Here is a 16,952-nt window from a genome sequence, read left to right on the forward strand (position 1 = left end):
CAATTAGTCATGCCTGTTAAGAAACTCCTTGGACTCTGCCTCAAGCAAGATTTGATTATTCATAGACTCAGGATTTGAGGAGTACATTGCTTGGGGAAAATGAAATAATAATCTTGGGATGTGGAGAGAAATTTGGCTTCCAGAAGGTTCATGACCTTTAAAAACCCCACACTCTATTAGATTAAGCTGTGTGCAGCCTCGACCGCCCCCAGGCTGGGCTGTCTGTGTGGTTTCTCACCGCAGCGGAGGGAAGGCAAGGCTTAGTCCACAGACAGTACCCCCTTCCCCAGCTTCCCTGTGACAGATTCTGAAAGCAGGAGAGCCTCCGAAAGCAATGTGGTCCCTGTCTCTGCCTCAGGACAGGATACAACCAGTATTATCCGTAAGAGGGGGCTTCCTGCCCCACTTGCAAGACATTTGGGGAGGGGGGCTGCACTTAACAACACCTGCCTCATCAGGAGAAAACGGCTGGGTTACGTGATCATTATTAAAGTGCTTTCACACCTGTCAGCTTTCCTGTTTCCCCCTCCTAATAACCGGGGGGTGAGCCGAGCACACCACCATCTAGTCTCCGGTCCTCCGGGAGTCTTAGCTACTCACAGGAGCTCATGAGGCCTCCAGGGGCAGAGCCGAGCGAGGACACCAGGTAAGGGCCTCCTTCCTGTCACCTCCCAGCTTTGCCCCTCCGTCACCCAACTCAGTGACCGCCCCTGACCATCTGTTCTCTGGAGGAGCGGAGCCAGCATGTTACCGGGCTGCCAAGGTGGACAGGACAGCGTTCTTTGCGGAGGTAACCGCCACACGAACGAACCTGAATGTGAGTGGCCCGGCGGAATGAAGAAAATTCACACGAGAGTATAGGAAAGCATGGGGTCCGGGGACTCAAGACCAAGCCAGTCAAGAGCCCCGAGCTCTGATTCCCATGGCATATTTATTGAGAGAGATCAAAAGCATTGTAGCAGAGACCAAATTATAAAACAAAATAATGAAAAACACAAGGCATGAGCCTTCAGAAGAGCCAACACAGAACACCTTGTGTGTGTTATCACTACTAGGGAGGAGAGCTAAGCTTCAGCCCGGAGCTGGCACCATCAGGCTTCGCGACTGACTGATCTCAGTCAGGTTTCCGTTGAGATTGGTTCTGTTTTCAGAACATGTTTACAGTCACTCAGCCGTCATGTTTCCAAGTTACTGTCCTCTGCGTCCTCCCTGGTTTCCCACAGCTCTTGGCCCCTGGGAGCTTTCAGGGGTGGGTGGGGAGACGTGACAGGCTTGCACACCTGGCTACAACCTGACGCTCCGTGGGGTGAGCACCGTGTGCCGGGCACAGGCCACAGGGCTCCGGGCCCTTCAGGCCAGAACAGCCAATAAGGACACAAGAATGACCGTGTGGCAACCGCTGGAACCCTGGCCTCCCGTGTCCACGGGTGCCGAGCCTGACGCCGCAGGCGCTGATCCCCCGCCCCTGCGCGCACACGCGTGTACACACACAGGCGCGTGTACACACACAGGCGCCCACACGCAGGCGCCGCGGCGTGCCGCCCTGCCGAGGCCGAGCACCTGTCGCCCGCCGCGCGCCAGGCCCCCGCCGCGCGCCGTCTATTTCTGTCGCTCCGGGCTCGCGCTCGGCCCAGACTGGGCAGCGCCGGCCGCTCAGGCGCCCGGGGCCGGGTCGCGGCGCCATCGCGGCGGCGCCTGTGAGCGAGCGCGGCCGCGCCTGCGGCCGGGGCAGCCCCCTCCCGGAACCGGGGACAGAGCCCGGCACGCGACAGGACCCCCTGCCCGGGCCGTAGGCCGCGGAGTCTCAGGGCCCCGAGTCGCCCGCCCCCGCGGGATGCCCGAGCAACTAAGGAGCTCTGTGCATGTGAAAGGCTCTGGTAAGAATGCAAAACGTCAGCTCTTCAAAGCAGGGGAGAAGGGGAACTTGTCTTACGTAGCTTCATCTCCGTCCTGGCCTTCAGGAAAAGAAAGGGGTGGGGAGCCCATTATTCCTGTGCCATAACTCCAGTATTTTTCGATACTCCTGGGAGACTCAGAGTGCATGCGGGGTGGTGCAGGTGTTCTGAGCCGTTTTCAGCCTGGGTCTGCACAAGGTGGTACTGCAGAGACAAACTAGGCTGCGGGGAGCAATGGGAGAAGCCAGGGGTCACAGAGGTGAATACTGTAGGATAACTAAAAGGGCACGGGTGAGAAAAGCAACAGCACAGGAAAAATTATAAATGACGGCTGACTCAGGTCCCATGTAGGGTCGGGGAGGCTGGGAACGGGGAGGAGATGTGCCATCCGAGGAGGGGGCGCTGCTCAGGTCCTGCTCTGTGGTCGCCATGGGAACTAAGGACCCACTGTTGCCCTATCTTCCATTTTTTTTCAGTAGATGCTGGAATGTTTCAGCTTTGCATGTTGACAATTAATTTACCAGAAAAAAAAAAAAGCCTGTGAGTAGGCAATTTGCTATCACTGGCTTCAGCTCTCAAAGAATGAGAGTGCTTCCTGAGTGCATGTGGTGACTGCGAATTAATTTTGAGGGTGGGGGAAGCGGGTGTCAGAATGTGTCACGCTGTAGGCAAGGAGATCAAGTTAATGGTTCTGGGTCATTTATCTGACTTGGACAAACGGAGAGCAACTCGAAGACAGCCACAACTTTCATATGTAGGAAAAACAATCTTCAAGATCGTGGTTAATAACACGTATAAAACCTAAAAGAAAAAAAAGTTATGAACTTGTCGCTTAGGACTAAGCACAGCATTCACTCACACGCACAAACTATCGTGAGGCACTCTCTGTGCCAGGCAGTGTCACAGACGGATGCTAAGAATACAGAAAGGGTGAAGACTGAGCCCCTACCCTCAATGAGCTCATCCGTGAAAGGGGAGGAAGACATGTGTGTAAATAAACTGCACTAACAACAGTGCAACAGCCACTACTGTCAGGGTACAAGCAAGGAAGGGCAGAGAAGGCTTCACTGCGGAAGTGACGTCGGAGCTGAATTTTGAAGAGCCAGTTACATTTTTTCAGGTGGAATCAGGTGAAAGATATTCCAGACACAGAGAACAGCATGTGTAGCTACATAAGTGGTTCAGTACTACTAAGAGATTGAAAAATACAAAGACGGCAAGTCCGGAGATGGGGCAGGAAGGGCTGGGAGGTGCCAGATTAGGAAGGGCCTCTAATGCCTGGATGATGGGTGGTGCTGGTGAAAATAGGCTCGAGGTAATTTTTTAAATGTGGGGTAATGATTCCATACATGAGGTCACCCACTTACAGAAGGGCTGTGCTTTAAGTGTTGGAACTGAGACCTCATTTTCTGACATCATGTTGACATTCCTTGGCTTGCCAACCATAACCTGCGGAAGGGGGTTTTAGGCTGGAACCTAGGACCCTAACCAAGTAATTTCTCAGGTCCTCAGTGTTTTTCACTGACAAAATTCAAGGCTTTGTTGTTCATCACCTCTCTCATTTCATATTCTAACCTACTCACATACTGACCATTTCTATGGGGAAAAAAACAGATACACTAATTCAGGAAGCCAGTAACTTCTTTTCCCACCAAAGCAGGAGTGGGAAGAGATTGTTTCTGCCTTTCTCCTAGAGTAGTTCTCCCTCAGACTGGGGAAGCAGGTGTAAGTGTTTGTATTCTCCAATGACTCCTAAGTTGGGCTGCCTACACTTTGACAGGTTAAAAAGAAAACTCATAATGTATCTATCTATCCTGTTTGTCTCTCTCTCTCTCTCTCTCTCTATATATATATATATATACATACACACACACTGACGTGGTTTACAATGTATTGGTTGGCCAAAAAGTTTGTTCCTGTTTTGATGTTATGGAAAAAACCTGAACCAACTTTTTGGCCAACCCAATAAGCTAGGTTTTCAAAGTTATAAGTTACTCTAATGTTAATACAATTTTTAATTTTAACCTAATTTATACCATATTTAAGACACGCAGACAGGCATACGTAATAATAAAGTGTGTATCGGGTACCCGCCGTGCAGCTGGTGAAGTTAAACATTGCTTGTGCAGTTGAAACTCCCTGTCACCCTTCTCCAGCTGTATCGCCTTCCTTCCACACCTCCTGAAGGCAACCACCATCCCAAATTTGCTGTGTATAATTACCTTTCATTTCTTTATATCCCACTACAGTTGTCTGTATCCTTCAAGAACATACAGTTCTTTTTTAACTTTCATTTTGATATAATTTCAAGCTTACAGGAAAGTTCTGATAATAGAACAAAAAACTCCCATGGACCCTCTACCAGATTCACCAGCTGTTTATATTTGCTTTGTCCTGATATATCACCTACACTTACTCTCAGAATATATAACATTGTTTTGCATATTCTAAACAAGGTATCAGTGGCATGCAGCACCTGTTCTTTTAGTCTTTTTCATGCATTCATGTGAACTCGATAACATGTAGCTCTCGTTCATTCTTTTTTCCTGTACAATATTCTCTTGAGTGAATATGCTACAGTCTATCTGTTCTCCTGTTAATGGGTGTTTAGGTTATTTCCAATTTTTTGCCGTTTCAAACAGTGCTGCTATGAATTTACACTAGTTTTCACTCCAGCGAAACATGGAGTCATGGTCATGTAACAATCATGATACGTGATTATTATCTAGAAAAAGCACCAATTTTAAAGATAATATAAAGATTATAAAAGTAAACATTGTAAAAGCAAGATATTGGTCGTTTAAGTAAATTAACATTTTTATACTACATTAAAATGTATAGCAATCCGGTTCTTAAAACGAGGTGTCCTGGACATGGGTGAAGCTGCACTCTGGATCTGCAGAGTCATTAGGCTTCATTCTTGTGATGTGTATTTATCTTTGCTGCGCATTTTCCTCCATTATTATGGGCACTATTAATATCAATGCACAATTCAGTCTTATATAAACTGGAGCAGAGAATAACTTCCCATTCATGTCATTGAGAACATGTATACAATTTTATTTTGCTGATGAAAGGAGACTGCCCTCTGTGCCCTCATCACAAGAAAACGTTGCTGTCAGCTCTCTGTTATTTGTGGGCTGTGTCTGTCCCCACAAGCCGTTTGTATATGAACCCAAACATTGTTATTGTTCAAAAATTGTCTGCACAGGTGTATCCAGCTTCCGCTTTACTAAGCAAATTACGTACTGTATGTGCATGGCCTTATTTAATTCTCCCAACTGTTCTTACATAATTCTCAAAACTAACTCCAAGTGAGGAATAGAAAAGAGGCTGAGAAACTTGCTCGTGTTGTAAATGGTAGAGCAAGGTCTCAGAACCCAGGTCTCGGTAACCCAAGTCAAAGCCCAAGTTCCTAACCTCTGAGCTACACTCTGCTACCCCACTGTGAGGACTTGGATACAAAGGACTGATCTAACCACTTTACTTATATACAGTACCCTCATTTTACAGATGCAGAAACCAAAGTTCAGAAAGGTTACATAATTTTAGGATGACAGCAAGTAAGTGGCTAACCTGAGACTGAGACCCAGGATTGTCTCACTTCAAAGCCCCATCTGCAATGCCAGCATCTGTGTACCTTGTGTGCACAAGGAACAATGCTGAGAGTGCTTCACGTATGGTGGCTCGTTTAACCGCCCAGGTATTTTTCAGGATTTCCACCAGTAAATTCATTTGGTATGTAAATCCATAGCAATTAGATTAACTTTCGAGAATTATATAAAAGGCAATTAGAAGGAAGGGATACATAAATACATGTGCCCCTCTAAAAAAATCCATAAATATGTCTTCTGAATATCTGAAACAGTTATTTCTGTTTTAAAAGTATTGTTGTTGTGGTTGAAGCCAGTGTTTGGGGCAGAGAAACTGTACCCAAATAAAGTATTTATTCAAGGAATTGATTTATCTTTGGGAATCTTGGGCATGCCAGATGATCTTTTTAAAATAGGAATCTGACTGTTCCCCTTCTTAAAACTCTTCAGCTGGATTTAAGCAGAGAATTGGAGATCAGGCACCAGACATAACCTAGAAAGTGGATTTATACATACCAGTGGCACAGGAGTTGTTGCCCAGCTGCCTGTTTTGTATCGCCTATGAGCTAAGAATGAATTTTATGATTTTAAACGGCTTTTTAAAATCAAAAGAAGAATGATATTGCATGATGTGAAAATGTATGAAATGCAAGTTGCAGTATCCGTAAAACACACGCTTTGGCTCAGAGCGATGCTCGTTGGTTGATGTGCTGTCTGCGGCTGCTTCTGCATTGCAATGGCAGAGCTGAATCGTTAAGACAGAAAGCCTACAAAGCCTGAGATGTTTTCTCTCTGGCCCTAGTTTGGTGCTTGCTCTAGAGGGAGAGATTAAGAGTGCAGTCTTTCCAGTCGGATGGAACTGGGTTCAAGACTCAGTTCCTGTGCTTGTAAAATGTTGTAGCCATTTAATGAGAAGAGGCAAAGTCAGTAGAGTTGACTTAGGAATTTTTGCCTTCTGTCTAGGAGAAATGAGAATAATTAGAAGTTTCCACAGTTCTTTTACTTGACAGTGTAATGGTAGAGAATGTAAGACTATACCAAAAGTGAAACTTTATAAAATATTTAGCTGCAGTTACCGTAAGCAACCATGCCTCGATATTTTTGCATATGCCACTTATACTAGTGAGGGCTCCCGAGTGCCGAGTGCCGAGTGCCAGTAAACAGCACTCCCAGCTCAACGTGCGTAAACAATGCAGTGAATGCTTTCTCTCTCACAACTGAAAAATGCAGATATAAGGCATATTTAAAGCTCCACCGCTCTGAAATCTCCGCCTTCTTTCCTGTACCGGCTTTGTCCTCACACTGGCTATGGGGACACGGCTGCAGCACGTCCAAACCTCTCATCTTTGTAACACGTGGACGGTCCCAACCTTTCAACAAGAGACTGAGCTTCACTCCAACAGGACCAATCCTGGGTCTCACACCAGCCCCTGAACCCACCTCAGTCAGTCCCACCCCAGGTGCACCAAGGGAAGGCCGGCTGCATGCTGGGAGAAAGCCACCACTCTCCAGCATAGAGTTGTGTATGAGATGTCACCTGCAACATGCTTATCAAGAAAACCAGTCCGTAATGTACTGGGTATTCCATTTTTAACCTCTCTTTGAAACGAATGCCACTTATATCTTTATTAAACTAGGCCTATGCCAAAAAGTTCAACAACAGTGACTTGGTTCCTGCCTTAAAGATACAAAATCCTAGGTTGTGGTCCTAACATCTGGGTCCCCAGCATCTTGTTTCTTCCCAGCATCATCAAGATCAGTACCTTAGGGACTAATGAGTCTGAACTGCCTGCACTGTGTTAGATCATGTGATCCAATCCGGAAGCTGCCCTTGGCCTTCTAGCATTGTGGGTACTGGTACCCTTTGAGGGATTCTTGTATATCAGTACAAATGGAATAGAAATTTTAAAATATTTATTTCCTTATAAGAAAGCTTTTACCCTTTTTAGTTTGAAGTAACAGCTGTCATCTCTAAAGCTGGTTGATCTGTTTCTGTATAAAGAAGCCTACGTTAAAGGATTTGAGCTAATCGTAACGTGGTGTAGGAGAGTTCAGAAATATAATGACCTCTTAATTACCCATAATCGGATTATTTTCATAAAAATCTAAAATAAAGTGAAAAAGCAAAGGTTCACTTTCAACCTGCAAACCCTTGCATAGACAGTCTTAAGCGCTTACTGAAATAAAACAGAACCGTTATTGCCAGAAAATCCAGATAGGAGGGTTTTATTCCTATTTCCAGTGCACACCCAGATTCTAAGCTGGGCTAGCTGCTGCAACCCGATGCCCTTCAGCACTGTGACTTCTCGGTCTGAGAGTTGCCATCATATCATCATGCTTAACACCTGTTTCCTGAAATGAACTTTAATTCCACACTGAAGAAGTGCCATGTCTATTGAGACATATGAGATTTCTAAGCCTCTACAGGATTACAGAAATTTGGGAAACTTAGAACCTTTACAGCTGACAGATGTTGCTTTCACAGTGTTGAAATTCTCACCTCCCTGCCTTTCTTAGCTCCTTAGACTTTTCTACCATCAACGTTTATTCTTACTGGGTGCAACTTGCAGCCGCGTTAGACCTGGACAGGGTGACAGAGACTTGAGATCTGCTCCTCCCACTAAAGCTTCCAACTCTGGGAATGTGCTTCTTTAAATCAAAACAGCTCATTAGCTGCCTTGAAACATCCTGTTTCCGTACCCCTGGGGAAGGGGAAGCGGAGACAACCAGCTTTAAAGAGATTTTTAATTACAGTAGTGCTTTTTCAGGCAAGAAGTGATTCCGCCTCTGCCTCTGTGAGATAGGGAAGAGAGAGAGGTGGAGCAGGAGGGGCAGAGAGACGGGAGGACTTTTGTGCATCAGCAAAGTTTAGGATGGTTTTTCAGGTACTGTGAGCGCTCACGTCAGCCGGTGTGCGGTTGCGCTTCCCAAAGCACTGTTGTGAATGATTCACCCCCAGCAAAGGCGGAGCAGGGTTTCAGTGGACTTGTTTTCAGCCAGCCTGCGGGGCCCCCTTGGGGTGCTGAGGGTTGGCCCTGACAGCGTTGGGCTGTGTTAGGGGAACGGTGCACACAGTCTTTTCGGTGATGCTGCATCTCCTTAGAGACGCTGCTTCCTAAGGCCTCCGTACCCTCCACCTGCAGGTCAGCTGAATTTGGTAACTGGAAGTGGAAATGCAAAAGGTGCCCATCCCGTCCCTTCGCTCTCCATTCGCCTCGGGAGGGAGGCCTTTCCAGCCCCCCTAGAAAACCCTCCGTAGCTTATCAGGAAAATATTGTTAGGGGTTAATAATTTACTGTTCTTACAATCAACGACGTTATTTTTAGATAACAAAGTAGTTGTCTTAATGTTAAACTACTCTGCTTGGAATGAATAATAGTTACTCATAAATACTTCTCAGAACCAATGCTGCATATTTAGATTACAGAGAATTCTTTTTCTTAGAAGAAAACTGCCTCTTTTCTTTCCCTCAGGAATGTTACAGGACCGTCTCTATTGCTTGGTGAGTAATCAGACATGTAAGTAGGCCCTCAAGAAGCAAGCTACATTTAAAGAAGGCTTATTTGAATCATTGGAGAGGACACCATGGAGTGCAAGACTGAGGGGAAAGAAAAATACCAACACAGCTTGAATCTACTGAATAAAATTAAGAACATGAAAGAGTTAGCAGAGATCATTGATGTTGTACTCATTGCAGAAGGGGAGAAATTTCCTTGCCACAGACTGGTTCTGGCTGCGTTTAGTCCTTATTTCAAAGCGATGTTTACCTGTGGACTACTTGAGTGTACTCAGAGGGAAGTCGTACTTTATGACATCACAGCAGAGAGTGTGTCGGTGATATTAAATTACATGTATGACGCGGCTTTGGAGATCAGTAACGCCAACGTGCAGACGGTGGCCATGGCCGCCTACTTCATGCAGATGGAGGAAGTCTTCCGTGTGTGTCAGAAGCACATGATGGACCACATGGATGCCTCAAACTGTCTGGGTATCTATTATTTTGCAAAGCAGATCGGAGCTGAAGATTTAGCTGATCAGTCAAAGAAGTATTTGTATCAGCACTTTGCTGAGGTGAGCTTACATGAAGAGATACTAGAAACTGAAGTGCACCAATTTCTGACGCTTATTAAATCCGATGACCTGAACATATCCAGAGAGGAGAGCATTCTGGACCTAGTTCTGAGATGGGTAAATCACAACCGAGAACTGCGCACGGAGCATCTTGTGGAGCTTTTGAAGCAAGTGAGGTTGCAACTGGTAAGTCCTTCTTTTTTAAGACAAGCCCTGAAAAGGAACACGATGCTTCTATGTGATGCAAACTGCATTGACATCATTCAAAACGCATTCAAAGCCATCAAGACCCCCCAACAGCACGCTCTCAACCTTCGCTACGGCATGGAGACCACCAGTCTCTTGCTGTGCATTGGCAACAACTCTACAGGAATCAGGTCAAGACGCAGGAACTACGGGGATGCCAGTTTTTGCTATGATCCTGCATCCCGCAAGACCTATTTCATCTCGTCTCCCAAGTATGGGGAGGGTTTAGGCACTGTGTATACTGGTGTCGTCATGGAAAACAACACTATCGTTGTGGCTGGAGAAGCGAGCGCCTCTAAACTCTCCAGACAGAAGAGCAAGAATGTTGAAATCTATAGGTTTGTGTCAGCCATATACTTGTTACTTTGTTTCAACTATCTTGCTTTGACATTAGCAGCAGTAGAAGTACTGCTGAGTGATCATATCTTAAATTACAGATGGTCAGAGTTACCCTGTGATCACATATTTTACACAGATGTAAAATACATAATGAAATCATCCACATTTTAAGACAATTTTTCTGTTTCCATTAAGAATCTACAGTTGAATTTGCATAAATTCAATGTATACATTTTATGATTCCTCTCTATTTTTACTCAGCTTTCACTATTTATTCATATGCTATAATTGCTTTGTTTTTGAAGAGCTGAATATAACTTTCAACAAGAAGAAAAGTTTATTAACACTGACGCCTTTGAACTGACTTTTTTAAGTTCACAAATCAGAGAAATAAGTAGATTCTTTCTTGACCAAAAATTACTATTTATCTGTCAGCCTTCATTCTGCACCCTTAATTAGTGGGTCTTTCCTAAACCTCTAATAGTGTAAAATGTTTGCAGCCTAAGAATTCTTCAGTCCTAGAACTGTAAGAGGAACAGGAATACCTGCTGAGAAGTAGCATGTGTCTAGGTCTTGTGTGCGAAGACGAAAAAGTTCGTTTCCTGTTATTCAGCAAGAACTCAGCCCTTAAATCTACCCGGGTGAATAGGAGTTGTGTATGTAGGTCCTCAAGCTCTCCTCACACACCCTTCCGTCTCAAAGACCTCGTACCAGGGTCTCTCAGACTTTTCAGTCGGGAAGTGATTTTCAGCAGCAAAGTGGGGACGGAGAAAGAATGAGAAGTCTGCTATCTTCCTGTCACCCCCCTGCATGGCAGTACCTGCGTCAGGCTCTCGGTCAGCCCCTCTCCCCTTCGCTCGCTCGTTGAAGGCGGGTCCCACCTCTCGGGCAGCGGGGGCGGGAACGCGAGCCCTGGATAGCGACTGGCCCTCGGCCCGAAGTGACAGAGCTGTCACTCAGCAGTGACAGCTATAGACCCTCAGGTGTTTGCGGGAAAGGGGGCGTGGCTCTCCTGGGACCGGTCCTCTGGGTCCCTGACACGTGTTTCCTACCTGCTCTTGGCTGGGTGCCCTTCTTTTCACCTTAGAGGCTCCTGTACAAGAACCTCAGGTTCTTTAGGCACGTGTTTTCTTCCCCATAAAGGTGGTCCACAATTCTGCCATCAGAGTTAATTCTTAACAAGCGTCCACCCCTGCCAACATGTGTGTTTTGATCCTCAAACGTCTTTCAACTGTTTTTAAAAGCCTGCTTCCCTTCCCATGCGTGTGTATAACTACACACCCCATGCTTCCTTTCTTTTCCGTCTTGAACTCACCCGAGTTCCCATCACCAATGGCTCTTCCACACTGGTCAAAATTAGGATAACAGTTAGCAAGGCAAATAAAGAGATTATCAGAAGCGTTGCTTGGGTCTTACATGAGACTCTCAGTGCTGTCTGCATAGTTAAGGTCTTACAGTACCACTTTAGCACCAGGTTTCTGATACGTAGGAGAAATTATTGTCTCTGGTACATTCCTGCCACCTCATCTCTGCTTATCCCTTTATCTTTGCCGAGATGCTCTTCCGATTGCGTCTACTCTACAGCTCATAGATTTCCATGCACATGTGCATCTTGACTTAAAAGAGGAAGTAGATTAGTACTGTAATGGATCATTTCTTTAAAAAAAAAATACACCTTTCCATCTCTTTTAACTATCTCATACTTTGGTGGACAAACAGATATGGATACAAGTGTTGTCTTTAAACTGTCAACCTCTGTGAACAGTGAATGCTTTTGCCACTATTATTTTCTTCTTTATGTCATATCCAAACCATTTAGTTCAAAATGTTAAAACAAAAATCTGATTAGCAAGTTGCCCAGCAAGCACGTACTTCCCAAACTTCATGGGATATATTTTGTTCTTGGCCTATTTTCTTAAACCATGTTCCAGAAAATCAAAACCCATTTTTTTTTCTGCCATGCCATGCAAGATGTGGGATCTTAGTTCCCCAACCAGGGATCAAACCCATGCCCCCTGCTTTGGCAGCGCAGTCTTAACCACCGGGGAAGTCCCCAAACCCATCTTTTGGTTCTATGTATATAGTCATTGTGTTTGCTTCAGTGGCTGCCACCTGTAGACACCTCATCCTCCCTTCTCCAGTACAATTAAAAATGGTGGTGAAACTACATTGCTAATCAGTTATACTCCAATATAAAATAAATAGTTAAAAAAAAGTAGTGGTGAAAATATTACGTGTGCTGCTAGGGACTCTGGTTTCCTACCTGAAATTACATGGATGACAGCTATCGTGAGGTGTGATAAATGCCTGCATTCAGTTTGCGACAAGCCGGACATGCCTGCAGGAAAGGAGCTCAGTCTCGCAGCTTCCCTGTCCAGCCCCAAGTAAGACGGTGTCTCTGGGGGAGACTGTGAGAGTGGGCCTAGAACAACCAGGGAAGACTCCTGTGCTGTGATTAACTGTCGCATATTTAATGCAAAACACGTAACCTACACATAGAAATTGTACTCTGTATAGAACACACATAATTTTTTCATTTGTTTCCAAACAGAACGACTTTTTTTTTCTTATTTTCCATATTTTTCTGCGTTTTGTTTTGTTTTAGTTTTGAATTCCAATGATACTTTCTGGCTTCTCTGGGACAGATCTAATTTCACATTATTTTATCCCACTGTCCCGTGGATACGTTTGTCCTCCTTAGACTATTTGTACCCATCATGATTGGAGAAAACAGACTTGCCATTATCAAGAGGCAACACAAAGGGTGGCCACAAACTCATATGCTTGGTGAGTGTGTGAAGCCACACACACACACACACACACACACACACATGCGCGCGCGTGCGCAGATAATTACTTAATGCGTTGGACTCTAGGAGGTGTTGAGAGACCATATCTCCTAGTGTCCCTGCTCTTCTCCCAAGACTCTTCTCAGACCAACAAAATTATTCATGGTAGAAATTACTGAAATTACCATACCTAATAGACTAAAATAGATGTGAAATCCCCAGCAGACACTACAGGTGGGTTTTTATACACTAGAGTGCTCTTGACTCTGTTCTAAGCCAGTTGGAACCATAAGAACCATCCTTAAAATTCTATGTATCCTGAATCATCCCAATAGAAATCTGAATTGAAATATTTCCAGATTCTCTGCCCTAAACTGTTTTTTTTAAAAGTAGTATTAAAGTGAGACTTCTGGTCCACAGAATAAGACATTTAAATTTTTTCTTTATTTTTACTTTCCTATTTTTTAATTTTCTTTCCCAGAATTAGGCAATGAAGGCTAGTTCTGGAAAATCTATACTTTTCAATATATTTTTTTTCTAAAATTCTCTAGGTAGGTGTAGTTGAATGTTTCTGCACACATTATATTTTACTCAGTGTTTCTCCCAGAAAGCACAAACCTCTATCACTATCTTATATTAATGTTTTTTTCCCCTCCAATTAGAAGAACCAAACTATGTTGTTTTCAGTTGGAAAAGAAAAAGTGTGTTTTTTGGCAAGTTGTTTTTATATCAAATCTAATTCTGGTTCTCTCTCTGTTGACTTACAGGTATCACGATAGAGGAAACCAGTTTTGGGAGAAGTTATGCACTACAGAATTTCGAGAGCTCTACGCTCTGGGCACTGTCCATAACCACCTCTATGTTGTAGGAGGACAGATGAAAATTAAAAACCAGTATCTTATTACAAACTATGTTGACAAGTACTCTGTAGAACGGGACACTTGGAGAAGGGTGTCTCCCCTTCCACTGCAACTGGCGTGTCATGCAGCAGTTACCGTGAATAATAAACTTTACGTGATTGGAGGCTGGACCCCTCAGGTTAAGAGCTTTCCTGTGTCCCTAACTGGCATGGCTGTGCTGAGTCTGGCTGCTCTGTTGAAAAACGCTGCAGTGGTTGAATACTAAAAGAGTGTGACTCACATTTTGGTAAAATGCCTTTTATTTCATAGAATATTAAACGGAAGATTTTAAAGTGTTAAAGCGGCTCAGGCAAATGAGTTTTAACGAGCACTATTCATAGACATGACTTCATTCAGTATTTGTGCTGACGGTGAGGGATGCTGGCGGAGGGGCTCTCTGTAAGGAGCACCTAAGTAAGGAGGCAGAGCAGCTGGATCCTCATCCCAGTTCTGTCTGCTTTACAGCTGTGTGACCTGAGGCCAGTAACTCGTAGGCCTTTTTCACAGGAACGTTCTCACTCGGAGTGGCGCAACCATTTCCACAATGTCTATCGCAGTTTTAAACCCTTTCTGTCTTTGCTGGGCGTCCGCAGATGGACAAACCAGAGGCTGTCCTGAAGCCCAGTGAAGGCACGTGAGGCAGGATGGAGACGTCAGTGGAGGGAACCACAGTGGCCCTTTCTCTTCTCCTTGGTGCCCCTCCCAGCCCCTTGGGGCTCTCACAGAAGTTTCACGTAGCTGCTTCTGCCCTGGCCGTCCAGCCTGCCTCGTGAAGATTAATCTCGCCAGCTCACTGTCTGTCCCTGTGACATAAACTAAGTGTGCTTTAGCCTGTACGATTTCTTCTTTTTCCAGATTTGCTTCCTGATAAAACCGATGCGTTTTGTAATCATTTCACAAGCTGCAATTTTGCCTTTTATGACATATCATACTTGTTTTAAAAACTTAAACTTCACATTTAATACATTTTAAAATTCATGCTATGTATCAAAAAGTAGCTTAGATTTAATCACAGCTAGTAGCTGAAACCTGACAGATTATTTGTAATGAAGCTTTTTCAGAACTATTCATCACATAGTTAATTTTGCATGAATGTGCTCCAAAGAAAAGCTTTTCTTTGCTTGTTTTCCCACTAAAGCAGAGATTTAATGCTTAAACTAGAAGGAAAATCAAAACAATAAAGTCAGTATTTCCTAATTTATGATGTCTTCAAACACGTGAATATTTACTGCATAGTGAAAGCTGTTGCTAATCTGTACCAAATACAATACATTAAATTGCAAGAGAGCTCGGGGGAGTGACTGTCCAACAGTGACTGTAACCTGAGCTAAAACTGATTGCATACAACTTTCTTAAGTATGGAAATTATTTCTCTGTTGAACACCTGCATCCAAAACAAAAAGCAAAGACACTTAAGCACCTTTAACTTGAAGTCATAGAAGTTCCAAACACTTTGTAGACAAAAAATATTACCAATACTTCACAGGAAGTTTAGGAGTAGGAAAAGCCACATATATCAGTGTGTATTCAACTTCTACTGTCTCTAGTTATTAAACATATATATATAATAAATACATAAAAATAACTGAAAATAATTTTTATTAATCCATGTATCTTTAAAATTAAATTTGGACCACTTCTATATTATGGTATAAAAACACTCTCATTACTAAAGCACTCAAATGTTTTTGTAATTTTGTTCCATTTGGATTAGAAACATTTTATAAAGAAAAATGCCTTATAAATTATTAAAGTTAGTTTCTCACAAACATTATTTAATCCACCACTATATAGCTTGGTAAAATAAAATTACAGTTTAAATACTGTTCAAAAAAAGCTTGGCTTCATTATTAAGGCTTTGGGATGCTTAACTTAAAAAAAAATGCTGTATTGTCTCACTGCTAAGACCACAGATTGTTTGCTATAACCCAACACCTCAGGCCCACTATCCCAGGATATAAATTCCTCCCATATCGACAGTGTACTTACAAGCCCAAGTCATGGGACTTGGTGCGTCTGTGCGTGTGAGTCACTGCAGTTCACCTCTGCATATCTCCTTGGCTGTCCGCTTTGATTAACTGCGTTCACGTGCTCACAAAGACCTCTAAGTGGTATGTCATTATACTGGCTGTCACATTTCATACAGATGGACCTTCCTGATGAAGAACCTGATCGATTAAGCAACAAGCTGTTGACGTATGACCCCAGCCAAGATCAATGGACAGAGCGGGCCCCCATGAAGTACTCGAAATACCGGTTCAGCACAGCTGTGGTCAACAGTGAGATTTATGTTTTGGGTAAGAAGCAGCTAAAAGAGTATAAATTGCTTTTATTTTTCTCAGCAGTTTGCCTCAGTGAACAGGAAATGTTCTCCCTTCCTCTTGCATTCCAGTTCAACTATACACACAACTAGCCTCCAATTCTCTTTCGTTCCTTATTTTTTAGAGCACAGTCAGATAAAAGTCCACTTGTTGAAAGCAAAGTTATTTTTATCAAATTTTTAAGTCAGTTGGAATGCCGAACAGTAGTGATCCATCCTTATATAGCCACGAAGTAAAATACTGTGCAAAGGGTAGGCCTGTGGATGCCTTCAGCCGATGAGACACGGGCTTTCACAACCGATTCCCCGCGCTAACAGGAGAGAAAGGCAGGGGAGGTACGACGATGTCACGGGTTACGCCAGTGCTCTTCAGGCTGCCTCACCCACCAAACTTCTACAGAGGGTAGCAAATCATTCTTTATCCAAGTGCGTCTTTTTCCTTATCCCTGGCATGAATGTGTGTGGTCCTGCACCTGCCAGGAGGCACAGAGCGTCCTCCGTGTCGCCCCATCCCCCCACTCCTCATATGAAGCCCACTGCTCACCTAACCCCTTCCTGCCCCTAACATCACCCTCTGTCACCTCGCCTCCCGCCCCTCCGTCACTTTCCCGTGTGTGCAGGAGGAAAGAGGCTGAGGCAGGAGGCCGAGCGCACCGGTAAAATGATGGTGATGACGATTCCTTATTTTGTCCCATCTGCACTGATGGCTAATTGGCAAAAACAACATGGAGAAGAGGATGGGTGACAAGGAGATGGCAAAAAAAAGAGAAAAGGAAAGAAATACAGGCTTAAAGCAAACC

The 16,952-nt window shown here is 44.2% G+C and overlaps 1 protein-coding gene across 2 annotated transcripts in view; it reads left to right on the forward strand.

The window, feature by feature from the left end:
* Positions 1 to 1,803: 1,803 nt before the first annotated feature.
* KBTBD12 (kelch repeat and BTB domain containing 12) overlaps positions 1,804 to 16,952 on the forward strand; it is a 48,840-nt gene continuing 33,691 nt past the window's right edge. For both annotated transcript variants that reach the window (XM_057706567.1, XM_057706568.1), the window contains exons 1-4: positions 1,804 to 1,877; positions 8,962 to 10,143; positions 13,701 to 13,971; positions 15,979 to 16,129. In XM_057706567.1, coding sequence (XP_057562550.1) covers positions 9,074 to 10,143; positions 13,701 to 13,971; positions 15,979 to 16,129 — 1,492 coding nt within the window. In that variant the 5' untranslated portion in view covers positions 1,804 to 1,877; positions 8,962 to 9,073. The remainder of the gene's footprint in view (positions 1,878 to 8,961; positions 10,144 to 13,700; positions 13,972 to 15,978; positions 16,130 to 16,952) is intronic.

This window comes from Hippopotamus amphibius, chromosome 13 (assembly GCF_030028045.1).
Source record: "Hippopotamus amphibius kiboko isolate mHipAmp2 chromosome 13, mHipAmp2.hap2, whole genome shotgun sequence".
Taxonomy (NCBI): Eukaryota; Metazoa; Chordata; class Mammalia; order Artiodactyla; family Hippopotamidae; genus Hippopotamus; species Hippopotamus amphibius.